Source organism: Pyxicephalus adspersus, chromosome 3 (assembly GCF_032062135.1).
Source record: "Pyxicephalus adspersus chromosome 3, UCB_Pads_2.0, whole genome shotgun sequence".
In the NCBI taxonomy this organism is placed as follows: Eukaryota; Metazoa; Chordata; class Amphibia; order Anura; family Pyxicephalidae; genus Pyxicephalus; species Pyxicephalus adspersus.
The window spans coordinates 61,985,464-62,001,114 of NC_092860.1; the positions used below are offsets into that span (position 1 = coordinate 61,985,464).

The 15,651-nt window shown below is 34.0% G+C and overlaps 1 protein-coding gene across 2 annotated transcripts in view; it reads right to left on the reverse strand.

Moving 5' to 3' along the window:
• MYDGF (myeloid derived growth factor) overlaps positions 1 to 15,651 on the reverse strand; it is a 54,159-nt gene that overhangs the window by 21,729 nt on the left and 16,779 nt on the right. For both annotated transcript variants that reach the window (XM_072404916.1, XM_072404917.1), the window contains exon 2: positions 1,699 to 1,749. In XM_072404916.1, coding sequence (XP_072261017.1) covers positions 1,699 to 1,749 — 51 coding nt within the window. The remainder of the gene's footprint in view (positions 1 to 1,698; positions 1,750 to 15,651) is intronic.

Consider the following 15,651-nt stretch of genomic DNA (forward strand, 5'->3'; position numbering starts at 1 on the left):
CCTGTTACCAATCCTAGGGGCCTAGCACTTATGGCCCGTTACCAATCCTAGGTGCCCAGCACTTACAACCTGTTACCAATCCTAGGGGCCTAGCACTTATGGCCCGTTACCAATCCTAGGTGCCCAGCACTTATGGCCTGTGTACAGAATAGAAAAATTGGATATACTAACGGGGCAGGCATTACAAAGTTGTAACAAATAATTGGAAGAAGGTAGTACACTGAAACAATAAGAGGTTACTGGATACTCATGGCATAAACAACTGGGAGCACTAAATTTGCCGTGTTTTGCCACACCCCCTTTTTTACCACCCGGCTACAGCTTCCTACCACCCGGCTGAAAAAGATTTCTGGGGAGAACACTGGTTACAGCAAATGCCATTTTTGGTTTTAAGAATAAACCAGGGCCCTATTGCTGATTGTAATTTCAGCATTTGACAAAAAAATGGAGAGGTGTGGATTTGGTGTGTCAATTTGGCCAGAGGCTGAGACCAGGGTACAACATTGGTCTCACATTCAATGGTAACCAGAGTTTGTGTCCAGATTATTAACTATTCATTATGTATATAACATTGGGAATTTCAATTTCCCAATCAATCAATCAATAAATAAATCATAAATAAAATCCTGGGAACTTGTGACCATTTTATAAATATATATTAGTAACATATTTTACACGTTTTACAAAACATATAAGTAGTATTCACTAAAACATACAAGTATCCCTGCTCTTAATTTCTCCATGTTGTATTGTCCTTATTGGGAAACTATTTTAATGACTGAAGCATTAAATATATTTGTAGCTTCAAGTCCTCTGGTTCTTACTCCTGTGGAGTAGTTTTTGTAATAAGCATTTCAGACTACATTTAGGGATGTATACAATCTAATTTACAGAAGGGGGAAATACAGATTACCCATATACAGGGATATACCTTTACAAGCATGTAATTATGTAGCATGAATTTACAATTTAACAATTAGACTGTGTGGTTTGCGATATACAGGTAGTTCCCAGGTTACATACGAAATAGGGACTGTAGGTTTGTTCTTGAGTTGAATTTGTATGCAAGTCAGAACAGGTGCATTATTTTAAAAATATGCAATTAGGACAGATGTTTGTCTCAACATATTAGGCAGCGTGGTGTCAGTTACTGTATAAAATCCTTACTGTAAGTTAAAAAAAAAAAAAAAAAACACAACACTTTATGGAGCCTAGTTCATTAACTTCTGGAGCAAGCTGTGCTTTGATTTGCAAAAAGAAACAAATGCAGAATCTGTTTTGGTCATTAAAGAGTTACAGCAAAAGACCTCTGCAAGTGATGCGAACTGCCCACTCCCCACCATCAGGCCTCTAACCTGCACATGAACAAGCAGGGAAGCCCTGTTCGTATCTAGGAGTCGTCCGTATGTACTTAACTCGCGGACTACCTGTAGTGCTTTTTGGGATTAAAAATATTATTTATTGCTAAACTGTGACATGTCTATATGGAAGAAGATAATGAGTTGTTACTAATACTAATAAAACTGTCACAAGTGTCGTTCTTTGAGGTACAGCACAGTAAGAAGTGGACTTGACCTAAATACTGTACTTTACGAAAGAGAATGCCTACTTCAGGGGTATCAACGTCAAACACACACATTATATTTATATAAAATAAAATCCACTTTACATTCCCGTTAATATTCTTAGAATTCATACCTCATTAGTTCCTCCCTGAGCAGCATAAGTAAATTTACATGAAAATTTCATCTATGGAGGGAAAAAAAAAAAAAAAAGTCAGAATGGAAACAAACACCTCGATGACACATTCTTGTACATCAGAACATTTTGAACAGCAGATTCAAGGGAAAGCAGCTTTAAGACACTTCTAAAGTAAAGCTTGTTCTATAAAGCTGGAACCAATAGAATACTTCTATATTCAATATGTATTTCATCTTTTTATTGGTTTTTAACATATAAAAATTACACGATACATCACAGTATAACAATGCCGTCCCTTAGGACTTAGAACAATTCAACAACTAAATCAAAGACATTATGACATACCATAAACAACAAAACAAAGTGTTACAGACATCAGTTCAGGGCAAATTACAATTTTAGCATTAAAGAGAAAAAAACCCCTGCAAATAGGATTAACTATTTGTCGGGGTAGGAGGGAGACGGAGAGACTTTCACTGTGGTATTGGTCTTATCAGGAACAGCAAGTTAACCCAGAGCTGATTATGTTAACACTGAGCTATGAGTAACCCATTGAACCCATAAAAGATCAAATTTTTCTAGCTTGTTATGTATGCTGGAAAGCTTGTTGTTAACTATTATCCATTTTAACTTTGCAAATATCGGTTCTAGGTGGAAAGAGGTCTTCCATACTTTCACCAGAGTTATGCGTGCAGTTAATAGTATAAGCTTGATTCACTTTTTTGGTGTACTTAGATAGCTGTTGATCAATTTTGCTAAAATACTGCTTCTTCTGGCATCTTGTCTATGTCAATGTGTAATGTTGCAGAAAAGTCCAAATACTTCTGTCCAGAAGGTTTGGGCTTTTGGACACAACCACCATATATGTTCCATTGTGCACCTCTCCTCACTCTAACAAAATGGGGAAGTTGAGCGGTGGTAACGTAACAAAGCATACGCTGAGAAATGTGATGAAACTAATCACAGCATTTAATACTTTAGCCACAATAGCTGAACAGTGTTGTTCTGATAACACAAGTGATCACAGTCAGAATGTTCAGGATGAAGTTACTAACTTTTGTAATTGTCGGATTTTGAGGGAATACATTGTTGAGTTGGAGCAGAAGTTAGAGGCTCAAACACAATTATTACAACTGCAAAACAAGGTGAGCCAAATAGCTAAAAATAGGAAGAATACAGACGATGATTCCTTATTTTCGCCGGATACAGAGGAATCAGAACAGGAATTACACAGTGATTCTATATTTAAGTTAAAACTGAAAAAGCATCTAATCAATTTAAGCAAATTTTCCCAAATATGACGAGAATATCAGCATATTTCAGAATGCCTACATATTTGAGGAATATTGTGATAAATATGAATTTTCCAACGAGCAGAGAAATTCTATGTTTTCTCTGGATTCCCATACATTTTTTTTTTTTTTAACAAAGGATTAATCTATTGGGGAAATTTTCAAATGACAGATGTACTAATAGGTCACAAAATACAGAGAGAGACAGACTTAAACATTCAGCTTTCTGTGTGACAGGTGACAGAGTGTTAACTGTTGACATCCTTAACAAATAACCAAAGAGTATGGAGGAAGATATATTTTCTTATATGAGCATGTTTGAAAAAGCATACAAACCTCATATTTGAAAATCCTTAACCTAAAGTTCTAGTGGGAACATTTGTGAAGAAGTTTAATTTAGATACTCTTACTTTAGGACGAAACTTTATATGAGGCAACTACATTTCTTAATATTCTCAAAAATGAGAATCAGAGATATTTGCATGCAAAGTTTCTAATATTAAAGTTAGGAAAAGATCAAATTTCTATTAACCTTATAAGAGAAATGTACATAGAAAAAAAAAAGAAAAAGAATGTATCTATTATGAGTGGAGATGATGCAAACAGTGTGAGTTCTAATCCTATTGAGGGTAATCATTCAAATCATTATGATAAGCTGCACAAACAAGCATGTAAGGAGGATGAGCAAACAGAGTGTTTTAAACTTATCCCCATTTAACACTTATTAGGACAGAGTATGGACGACACAATGACGTGCCAGGTTCCTTCATCTCATGTACCTTCAATGGAAACAAGTAAAAGGAAGCAAAAGGAGAAGTTTTATTCGGCGAGTCAGAAATCTTAAAAAGGGAGATAATGTCTATAAACATGTGCAGCAATCTTAAGGTGCGTACACACTTCCAATTTTTATCGTTCCAATCGAACGACGAACGATCGATTGGGCAAAAAATCGTTCGTAAAAAAGTAACCAACGACGCCGACGAACGAGGAAAGTCGCTGGAAACGAACGACCGGACTGACGGATCGGATTGGGCGACGATCGTTGAACATCGTTTGTGTGTACGGTCGTTCGTTGATCGTCCATGTTCAGAGCATGCGTGATGAACGAACGTCCGTTCACTTTCCTGTCGTGCACATAGTTCCTCTATCGCTCAAACGATCGTATCTATTGTGTGTACAATATCTACGAACGATCGTGTCGTTAACTCTATGTGCAGGATCGGTGCTATACGATCGTTCATATATATCGTGCATGAACGTTCGTCGTTCGTTTTCCAACGATAATAATTGGAAGTGTGTATGTAGCTTTACTTTACTACAAACCCAATGAGAGCAAACAAAGCAGGAAACAAGAGTAATGCATGTTTTAAATATAGAAGTGTGTCACCAAATGAAAAAGACAATAATCAGAATTTAAAAAGTCCAGCAGAATGCTTTGCAAGTTTTCAGCATGTCAGCAAGCCATCTGTTTCTAGTGTGTATGGATTTACAAAGCAAAGGTTAAATCATGCTAGTTTAGGAACAAGATGCAGGACAGGCATAGGATAATACTTTAAATCAGTGTTTCCCAACCTTTCTTAGTCGCGGCACATATTTTACAATTAGAAAAATCCCACGGAACACCACCAAAAAGTCAGACATGTAAATTAGCTACCTGCTGCCATCTAGTGGAAGAGTTTTTTTTGGTTCTGCCTATCACTATACATCGCTGGTATAGACAAATGAAGACAAATTTTTTGCAGTAAATAAATCATTTTGGGACCAATTAACTGAAATTGGATAATTTCCCACGGTACACCCGAAGATCTCTCAAGGCACACTAGTGTGCCGCGGAACAGCGGTTGAAAAACACTGCTTTAAATATTTGTATAAATGTCTTATGGTAATGATGTTAAGGCAATGTACAAAGGGATATTCTATTGTTTAAAGAATTTGTATTATAATAAATGCAGATAAAATATATGATGTTTAAAATATATTTTAATATTATATTACGCCAATGGCCTAAATTATGATATTTTAAATCCAATGTATAATAAGTGGAAAATATTTTCCTTGTTATAGTGTTACAAACGGTCAGGGATGCTAAATATTGATTAAAAAGCTACTATTTGCTTATCAAATTATATACATTGAGGTGATGTGATATGAATATGCTCCACATATGTATACTAGTTGTCATGACAAGTTTATAAAAAGGACCATACTTTTCTCCAATAATTAATAGAATCATTATTTTGTAATGATGTTATTGAATTTTTTAATAAATGTGACTATAAAGTTCTTTTTTCTTTCCAAGATAAAGGTTCTACTAAAAGAGAAGCGAAATTCGTTCCATGGAAAATATAGCTTGCATATTTTGAAAGCATGTTGTTGTAATTGAATAAAATGGCTGATAGCATCTGTGCTTCAAAATGCATGATTATGTGATATAAGTTAATCACTAAAATTAACAAAAAGTATGGCCATAAACATATTGATTTATATCAGTGTATGTTACTAATCAACAAAAGTGTAAAATTAAAAAAATGATTGCTAAAAATATTTGTCAGTTTGTATCAAATTGTGTTTTTTTCCCTTTTTCTTTGTAGTGTCAGATGCAGCTATATAATTTGCCTATAAAATATTGTGCTTTATCATTTATGAAATGCTAACCCTATATTAAAGTATATAAAATATTCTATAGATATACAAGGCTTTAGTAAAGAGATTGAACAAATATTATCATTTTCTATATGAAGGTTAGATGAATTTATGTATTGTTATATACTTATATTTATGTGCTGCCATTCAGAAACCACTGCAGCAACCAGCATAAATACTTGGACTTATCTATTATATTAATTTATATAATCTATCTAAACCAGGATACTCTATTCATTAGGAAGACAAAATCACATGATTATCACATTATCCTAACTTCCTCCTCCTTTTCACACTTTAAAATTTTTCACATAGATCAACTTTAATTACCACTAATTAATTAACACACATTTATTAACAATTATTTAACACATATTAATCAACACACCACATATACCTTCACTTTATATATAGATACATTCCAATATGTTCTCAATAATGCTATCCTTATGAATGTCTATATACAAGAATTTCTGCAATACCCAATAAATAATAAATAATAACAATAAATAAATATCTTTTATGTTCTTCTCCATTAGCCCCTTTATAATATAAGAATCAATCCACACTCAATTCTCTTCATTTACGTTGTTACCAGACTATGGCTCTATGTAGCAACCACCTCCCACCTAAGGGCGGAAGTGATCTCCTATCACTCCCTGTCCACATTCAAATGTATATGAGCTGAAGGGCGGAAATCGTGTTCTCGGACAATCCAACCTAACCCTAAAGGGACAACCGTGCACGCCCAGTTGATTTGAATCTCTTAATCAGTAACTATCTATTTAAGGCTGAACCTGTGGCGGTCCTCCGTTTGGACGGCTGCCGAAGGTCATCCTTTTTTGATAAAAAGCACTTGGTCAGTAACTCTTTCTTCATCTTTTTTTTCCTGTTTCCTTTCTTCTACATGCACTCCTCGTCCATTTTTCTTTATTCCATATACTTGGTCTTATGTTATTTCATTACAGGTTTTGTCCTACTTTTCTAAAAGTTCCTTTTGTTTTAGTCCTCTACCACAATGCTGATTTACGACAGTTTTTCAGTCACCCACTGATAACTACTACTATACATGATAAAGTTACGCCATCTTTCTACTTATTACATATTACAATGCATTGACAACTCTTTTGTATACAAAACAGGAAAAGCTAATCTTATCTATCACATTCTATTACAGAGATATTGCTAGGTAAACAGTGAACCTATTCAGCAATAACTGAATCACATCTAATTTACCGATTTGTAAGCATACTCTATTTTATTAAATGAATATTAAACTACTCTGAACAGTTCTTATAAAATATATATATATTTTTTTCTATTATTTTTTCATTTGTTATGCATATTATTTTATTTATACTGTTCTATCATATCCTCACTAATTACTATTATCATTGTATGTACTAGATTTATCCTACACTAACACCTCCTAAGGAACTAACACACTACTACGTCTGTACTTCAAAGACCAAAGTAAGACCTCTTAACTAATCCATGATCTGTCATATATTATCTTCTTTCTATCTGGGTGTGATAGTTTAGACATATGTAACACACAAATTACTCTTTTTTTTAGAGCATCCAAACACCTATGCAATTGTTACATCCATTATAATTGAAGTGGCTTGAATCTAAAACTATATTATACTCGGTCCAAGTATTTTTTATTATCATTAGGACAATTTATATACACCCTTTCTATTGCAAGGATTACAAGTATTTTTACATGTATTCTAAGGACACTGAGATTTTGTATATGGAGTTACTGTGGACTGTTTGTGTAAATGATGATGCAAATACTGTATGTTTCTGAAATTATATGTTTGTTATCTTTGCAAACTATGATGTCTAATTTAAACATTATTACAGCCCTAAGGTGTCTACATATCACCTGAGGAAGCCTAATTGGGCGAAACACGTTGGGATAAGACTCCGTTCTTTGTTTCAAGAGCTATACGCAAGTTTTCAAAATCCAATATTTACCTATATAGTGTTAACAGAGCCCCTTATGTCAATCTGTAACAAAAGCTTATCATTGTTTTAAAGTCTTTTGTAACTGAATATTAAAATCATATTGTTTTCATACATAATTATCGTAATGGTGCCTTTGTAGAAGCCTATCTTTCTTCTCCGTTCTTCTTGATGTAGTACAATTTTTGCACACTAAAGGCTTTGGCATCCAGACCAATTGATTGGGATATTGCATCTTGAATGGGTGACTGATGCTCGGTTAGCTATAAGACTTTCACTAAAACTAAAAAAAAAAAAACTTTACTTACTTGTGTTTTGTTGAAGAGTAAATGTTGGTTGACATGTGACTGGGAAAGCTTAACGACTCATGATAAAGGAAACATTTGAGGGGACTGGGTTACAACTTAACCAAAAGTGGGTAAAATTAGGACTTGAAGGACAATAAATAAAACAAGTTAAAAACGACAAACAAATAAGTTGTCATGGTATTGTGCAATTATTTGTTACATGTTTGTCAAGTCTTGTTTATGGTATCAATAAATTAAACTTTATTTAGGATGATGTTATAGGATAAAAAATTTTTGGTTGAATTATGACTTTGTGAATTTATTATTGGATATTTGACCCATGTGGAAAGATATCAGAAATATTTTTATAAAAAAGTCAAACTCATAACAATAATCTCTTCAGTAGAATAAGATAAAATAATAATAATAACCCCCCTGGCGTTCTAATTATGTCTGTATTTTTATGTCAAAAGCATTATATTGTTTTGCTTGGAGATTTGTTGTTTAATATTTTAGGCCTGTATTTCTTAGGAATAACTCCCGGGTATGATAAAGTTTGAAACACAAATTATAAATTATAATAAATAATTCCACAAATAAAATTATAAACAAAATAAACATTATTAAAACATTAAAAAAATGTATTTTTTTCAAATTTGTCGAAACAAGAGTACAGTAATAGAATAAACTTTTGGATTTATTTATTCAGAGATTTTATAAACTTTTTACTGTGATCAATATTTTAAAAGGAGATTACAATGTAATCTGCTTTCAAATTTCCCGCCAAGCGATGCCTCCCCTGCGAACCTACACTTCACGCATCACATCGATCGAGCCCAGGGATGTTATGCAGAAGCCGGCCGGAGATCAGCAAGGACGCCCCTGTATCGAGGGGAGCAGGTGTTTTTTTTTTCCTACCCTGAGTGTGTCTTGGGGTTTTAACATGTAAAATTCACCCCGAGCCACACTCGGGAATACTGCCAAGGCAGTTAAGAAATAAAATGATGCATCATTAATATCTATTTATTATTTCTAGCTAAAATGAAAAGTTTTAAATATTGGTTCTGAGATAAAAGGCTGATATTTTGGTTGAAGTATTTGAATGGTTGAATAGGAAGGTCTACAAAATGATGTTACTTGTTTTTATATATTGCATTGATTACCATACATTGTAGAAGAAGTTTAAGGTGCAGAGTCTACAATGATGAACAACCAACAGCTGTTTAATAGTACAATTGCTTACAAGTATGAGGTAAAAAACTATAAATGATCATTGCAGAGGTAGTTATTACAAGACGGTATTTCCTCTTCAGAGTTAGTAATAATAAAATGTTTCTCTCATGCATTGTGTCAATATTACATATATCATATTTAATATCTTTTTATAGTGAAATATTGAAATCAGTGATGAGAGTAAGTGCACAATTCTCTAATAATATTTTAGTTATGATTAATAATTTTTATTATGTTGACACAATTCAATCAAGTAATATGTATATAATTCAATCAAGTAATAAGTATATAATAAGGAAAAGTTGAACTATATGAAAAGTTACATATTATGATGTCAAGAGTAATGAAAATGGTTTGACATATATATACACACACACACACACACACACACAAAACATTATACCATGAATAAGCAATATGGGTTTATGATATGATATAATATTTTTAAAATATGGTTACAAGGGAAAAAATAAAAACTATGCTGATTATCAAGGTTTTTTTTCAAAACGAAACACATCAATGAATGTAAAACTATAATCACAATATTAGGATAAATTAATTTAGATAATAATTTTTTATGTTTAATGAATAAAAGTATCATATGAAACATTATATCATTTTTAGATATATGGTACACTGTGATGAACAAAGAATAGGAAAACTAATTTTAGTTTATAAAGATAGGGAAAGAAGACTTCAATCAAGAAAAGAGGTTAAATGGTATTGAACTTCATGATGACTTTATGATGGCCTCATCCCAAAAGCTGTCAGTTTTTTCCTGAAATAATAAACACTTTATCAGAGGAACATGGATAATTATTAAACATATATATAAGTTTTGTCAACTGGGACCTAAAGGAAGAGACAATTCAAACTTTTGTCATCTCCATGAATACTAAAGAAATCATTTTAAGTTGGTTAAATTTATGAAGTATGATATTATGGTCTACAGGAATGACAACATGTCACTTTACACATGTTGAATTGAAAATGGTTCTTTATGCTACTTTGCCAGATGTCCAACTGATTTGTTAAAATAACTGTTCCTGATGAAAAATTGCTATGTGTGCCTGATGATGTATGGATAGGATGAGACCAACAGTGATGACCTGGAGAAAGACCTGTGACCAGCCATGAGCATCCAGAAAAGATTAAGTAGCCTTCTGATGATGACCATCATAATAAAGGTTAGTGTTACAGCCAAAGGACAACTGATGAAGAAAAGACCACTGCTATTTATATATATGTATTTGCACAAAGGTAACTTTTATCTATAAGTTTCAAGTTGCTTAAAGGAAATGCAAATTGTGTTCCAAAGTTTATTTCTTGATGAGAAGAAAAAGACTTTCCAGTGGACCAATGAGACTGAAAGAAGAGAGATCACCGTAATAGAATAGGTATGGATATTTACACAATTATTTAATCACAGTTTACCATTCATTTATGAACATAAATTTATGATAATGTAATAGTAAAGTGTTGATTTATTTCAATTTTACCAATTTTATGATTAGTTAAGTACGTCAGCCTATAAACTTTTGAGGGATTGAATAAATCTCACCCTCAAGAGGAGGAATTGTTAGAAACCCATAATTTTATGATATCATGCTCATGCACATAACAGAACATATGTCATATATCCATCTTACTTGACAGAGTTGATGCTAATTTGGAGCTTGAGACTGCCCAGAAGGCCGGAACAAATATTCATGAGTTGTGTTATTATGTGGTCTTTGTTATCTATTTCTGAATGTATGACCATATTTGAATATGTTTTGGTATAGATCGCATTGTAACTATATTGGGAGACGTCACATCCATCAGGTGTCACCACACACGCATATTTACATTCATGTATTCCTTTTGAATTGTTGCTGTAACTTTCTATGAAGATTTTTTAAAAAATACACAAGCTTTTTATGATACAGAAGAAGACAATTCTGTTCCTAAATCACCCAAACAATAACTTATAATAAAACTTTTTACACTTAAATGCAGAAATTACTTCCGAAGAGGTTGCTGCTGTGATCAAGCCATCTGCCAATTCTAAAGCATCAGATGGTCTTCCATCTGAGTTCTATGAACTTCTAACTGATGATGTAATAAATGCTTTAGTATTGATGAACAAAAGATCTTCTCACTAAATACATACCTACATTTGGGTCAGTTAACCTTTGTAAAAAAAAAAAAAAAAGTACTTCCCAAAAAACAAAGACACTTATGACCTGGCTTCTTTCAGACCGATATCATTGATTAACCATGACATTAAATTTCTCTCTAAAATTCTGGCAGATCACTTGACCACTCTTCTCCCTAAACTGGAAGGATCAACACAATCTGGTTTTGTGGTGGGCAGATCCACTACATATATCAGGAAATTATTAGCTGGAACATGCACGTTTGTTGGGTTCATTCGCTCTGTCGGCAGCTATACTGTTGCTTGACGCAGAGAAGGCATTCAACAGTGTTGAATGGGAATGGATGCATTCGTTGCTGCCTAACCCGTTTGTGTTGTTCTTGCGGTCAATGTACTGCTCTCCACAAGCGCAAATCCATGTGAATGGATCGTTGTTGGAAATCTTTCCTCCTCAGAGGGATCAGACAAGGGTGTCCTCTATAGCTTTTATTCTATAACCTGGCTATTGAATTCTTTGCTAGATCATTCTCTAACCTGGATTTATTTTAGGGAGGCCCAATCCCTCCTAAAACAGTAAAATCTGTGCTCTTTGCGGATGACATATTTCTAAATGATCCAAGGAGAAATTTGCATGGACTGCTGCAGCACATTGCAGGAGTCTGTGCCTTTTCAGGTTTTTGAAATAACTACTCCAAAAGCTAACTTATGTTCTTAGGCCCACAAAGGTCTACCGCCATGACAACCTAGATTTCACAGGTGGTGACACATTGCTTCACTTACCTAGGCATCAAAGTTATCAGATAGGTACGTGAGATGTAAAAACTCAACTACACACCATTAATTACTAAAATAATTACGGAATTGAAGACATGGCGACATCAGCCACTTTCATACTTTGACAAGTGTCTTTTGCTTAAAATGATATAGTTTGCAAAGTTTCTCTACCCAGTGTAAAACTTACTATTTCTCTTATACAATACTGATGTTTAAAAAGCTACAATCAGAATTCCTTTTATTTTTATGGAGGGGCAAACCTCTGCATATAGCTAGCTGCAAACTATATCTACCCAAGGAAAGGATGGACGTTAACTTTCCTGATATCAGAAAGTACAATTTGGCCTGTGTGATGCGTCATGCTAGAGATTGGTGGCACAATACCTCAAATGTTTCCCTCAAGCCTGACAATGTAAAGCTGCAATTCTATGGGCCAGTACAGGTATCACTCACCTAAGACATTTGCTGGATGACAATGACCAATTATTGCCCTTTTCTATTTTAGGGGGTCAAATATGCCTTGCTATCTACTATTAAAAAGCACCTTTTTCAGTCTCTCACACTTCCATAACACTCCCAGATGAACTGAGGCAGTTAGCGGGTGACCCATCCTCACGTTTATCTATGTTGGATATTTACGCACTCCTTATTTGCCCCTCCCCTGAAGCAGATACTAGGCTGTCAGCAATGCTTGTCCACAAAAGCAGTTGTAAGTGAAACATGGAGGGAGCATAACTTTAAAATTGTGCATAGAGCATATTATGCTTTTGACCTCAATCCTAATCTAACAGTCAGGTTCTCGATTTCTTTTTAGCTGCCCCAAGTCCCAAGGTCTTCCTTTGAGTTCTTTAGAACATACACTTTGGACCTGTCTGCATATAATGCGATTTTGGGTTTAGGCAGTTGGTGACAGGGCAGACTAGAGAGATGGTTCCACATACAGCACTTTCCCCACTCTCTGCAAGCCCCTACCCCTTAACAATACTCTGCCAAGGCATAATCTAGATTTGAAAATCTGTGCTTCCTGGCATCTAAAAAATGTATTCTACAAAAATGGTTGGACGTTCATCCTCCCACACTAAAAAGTTCAAACAGTACTTATGCACTAGTACCACAATGAAAGATATATATAACCTATGGTCAAATCTTTGTGCTCCAAAAACACCAAATATCATATAGTGAATCTTTATCTTGAAACTACCCTTAAAATTATTTTACCATTCTAGTTTTAAAGCTTCAAATTCAATCCATATTCAAAATATACGTTCAAGTAGGGATGTTGTAATAGAAATGGCCAAAACTTCTATTTTGTTTTACACTGTACTTGTAACCAATCCTAGTACCAGTAAAGAGAACTCATAGGTACAAGCATACCACACCAATTCATCAATTCCATGATAAAACAAGTCACTTACAATTGTTGAATGAATCCCTCAGTATTATCTCAACCTAAAGTAGCACTGCCTGTCACACCAGCTTCTGGGTATCTATATATCTTTCATTGTGGTATTGGTGCATAAGTACGGGATGATTCACGCATGGTTTTAAGATATGGAAAATAGAGTGGAGACATATAAACACTTGGAATTAAGTGTCACACAATATGGATTTGAAGACATATCAAACATATGAATAAATAATTGTTTTAATGTTGGGTGATTGGATTCAGAATAAACACTTTTCACTGTGGTAATGGCCATTAAAGAGGAAAATGTAAAGAATAGTGGTATTTTATTAACTGGAAGCATTATTTTACCACATTGCTAGACCAAGCCTATTGAGAAACATGTTTTACTGCCTTAATCATCTACAGCTCATACCAATCTTTGAGAGAAGGATGCCATATGCTTACGAACATCAGGTACATTTATATTTATCTATATAAAAGCAATTCTGTTTTGCATGAGAATAATGTAAAAATAAGACTATTGAGGTACTGGGAATTGGTTATATATGTTTTTTGTAATTGTAGATCTCCTTACTCCTGAAGAGGAATTTTCTGCGAAAAGCATTGAGAAAGTTAATTCTATTTTAGTTTTATTTTTTTCTATTAGGGATGTGGCCAGCTAGAAAATACTAACAGGTTGGATATGTTTATGATAACATTCAAGGTAAACATATAAAGCTTTGCTTATTTTCCATTTGGTTGGTATGGGAAAATAGTTGCTTAACTAGTTAGCTGCCTTACTAGTCCCTGGCGTGCATAATGCATATGCACTCGGGAATCTAGTAAGCTTTGCCTAAACAATGAGTCCCTTATGTACCCGATTTTAACCCTTTCCAAGTCCTCGTTCTGATCTATCTGGACCTCTTTCCAATACTGAGACCAATCGCCTTTTGTTTCAAGTGTGTCCCTACTAACAAAATCATTCAGTACAACATGTGTGTTATATCCCCTGAGGGTATGAGACAATAATACTTACCATACTAGGGATAACATCGTACTAGTAAACAACTATTTTCCCATAGCGACCAAATGGAAAATAAGCAAAGCTTTATATGTTTAACATGAATGTTAACTGAAATTACATTTTTTGAATTGATACTCTTTTACAAAAAACCTCAGCTTTCTTGTTTCTTTTTCTATTCATCTTCAATGTATATATCAGGGGAGCGGCTCGATGTACGTGTTATGGGGGAATAAGATTATCAAAACCTTTCTTTAAGCTTTCTCCAATCCACTCTAACTCCCACAGAGCTCTCTGATATTCATGAGACATTCTGCCAAACCTCTTGGTATGATAGGAGAACACTAGGAGGCTTTTGACCCCCCTTTCCAGTAATATAATATAATAGTATAGAGATACTATTATATTATATTACTGGTATCCAATTTGGTCCAAGGTGTTTTACCTAAGATGTATCCAAGCAAGGTATTGGTATTTTTGTCCTGTTTTTGTTATCTTCCACGGTTACATGTCTAACATTCTGTTCTTTAGTTCTTTAACCCCCTTCCCAGTTATTAACAAAATTTAAGAAAAAAACTTGGCAAACGCTTTTGTGGTATAGAATCTGATAAGGAAAATGCTATGATACAGGTTTTATTATTTAGGTTTATTGTTTAGGTTGGAAATGTGATTTTGTAACTGTCTTTTACTAATGTACTGTACTATGTCTTTGTTTCTCCTTTGCCTTTTCAATAAAAATTATATATATATATATATATATATATATATATATTATATTATATTATATACACACACACATACAGTGTTCTCCCCAGAAATTTTTTTCAGCCGGGTGGTAGGAAGCTGTAGGCGGGTGGTAAAAAAGGGGGTGTGGCAAAACACGGCAAATTTCGTGCACCCAGTTGTTTATGCCATGGGTAGCCAGTAACCTCTTATTGTTTCAGTGTTCTACCGTCTCCCAATTATTTGTTACAACTTTGTAATGCCTGCCCCGTTAGTATATCCAATTTTTCTATTCTATGTATTTTGCCACAACTGTTCTATGCCGTGTATTGTGACCCAACTTACTAGTGTTCTAAGTTTTAAGAGTTTATTCCTTTGTAGTGTAATAGTAAAATTAATGTGGTGTAACAAGTGAGGCTTAGCTCATATTAGCAGCAAAAAACATTTACCCCTTCTGAGTGACTTCTGGCAACTGCTAGGCA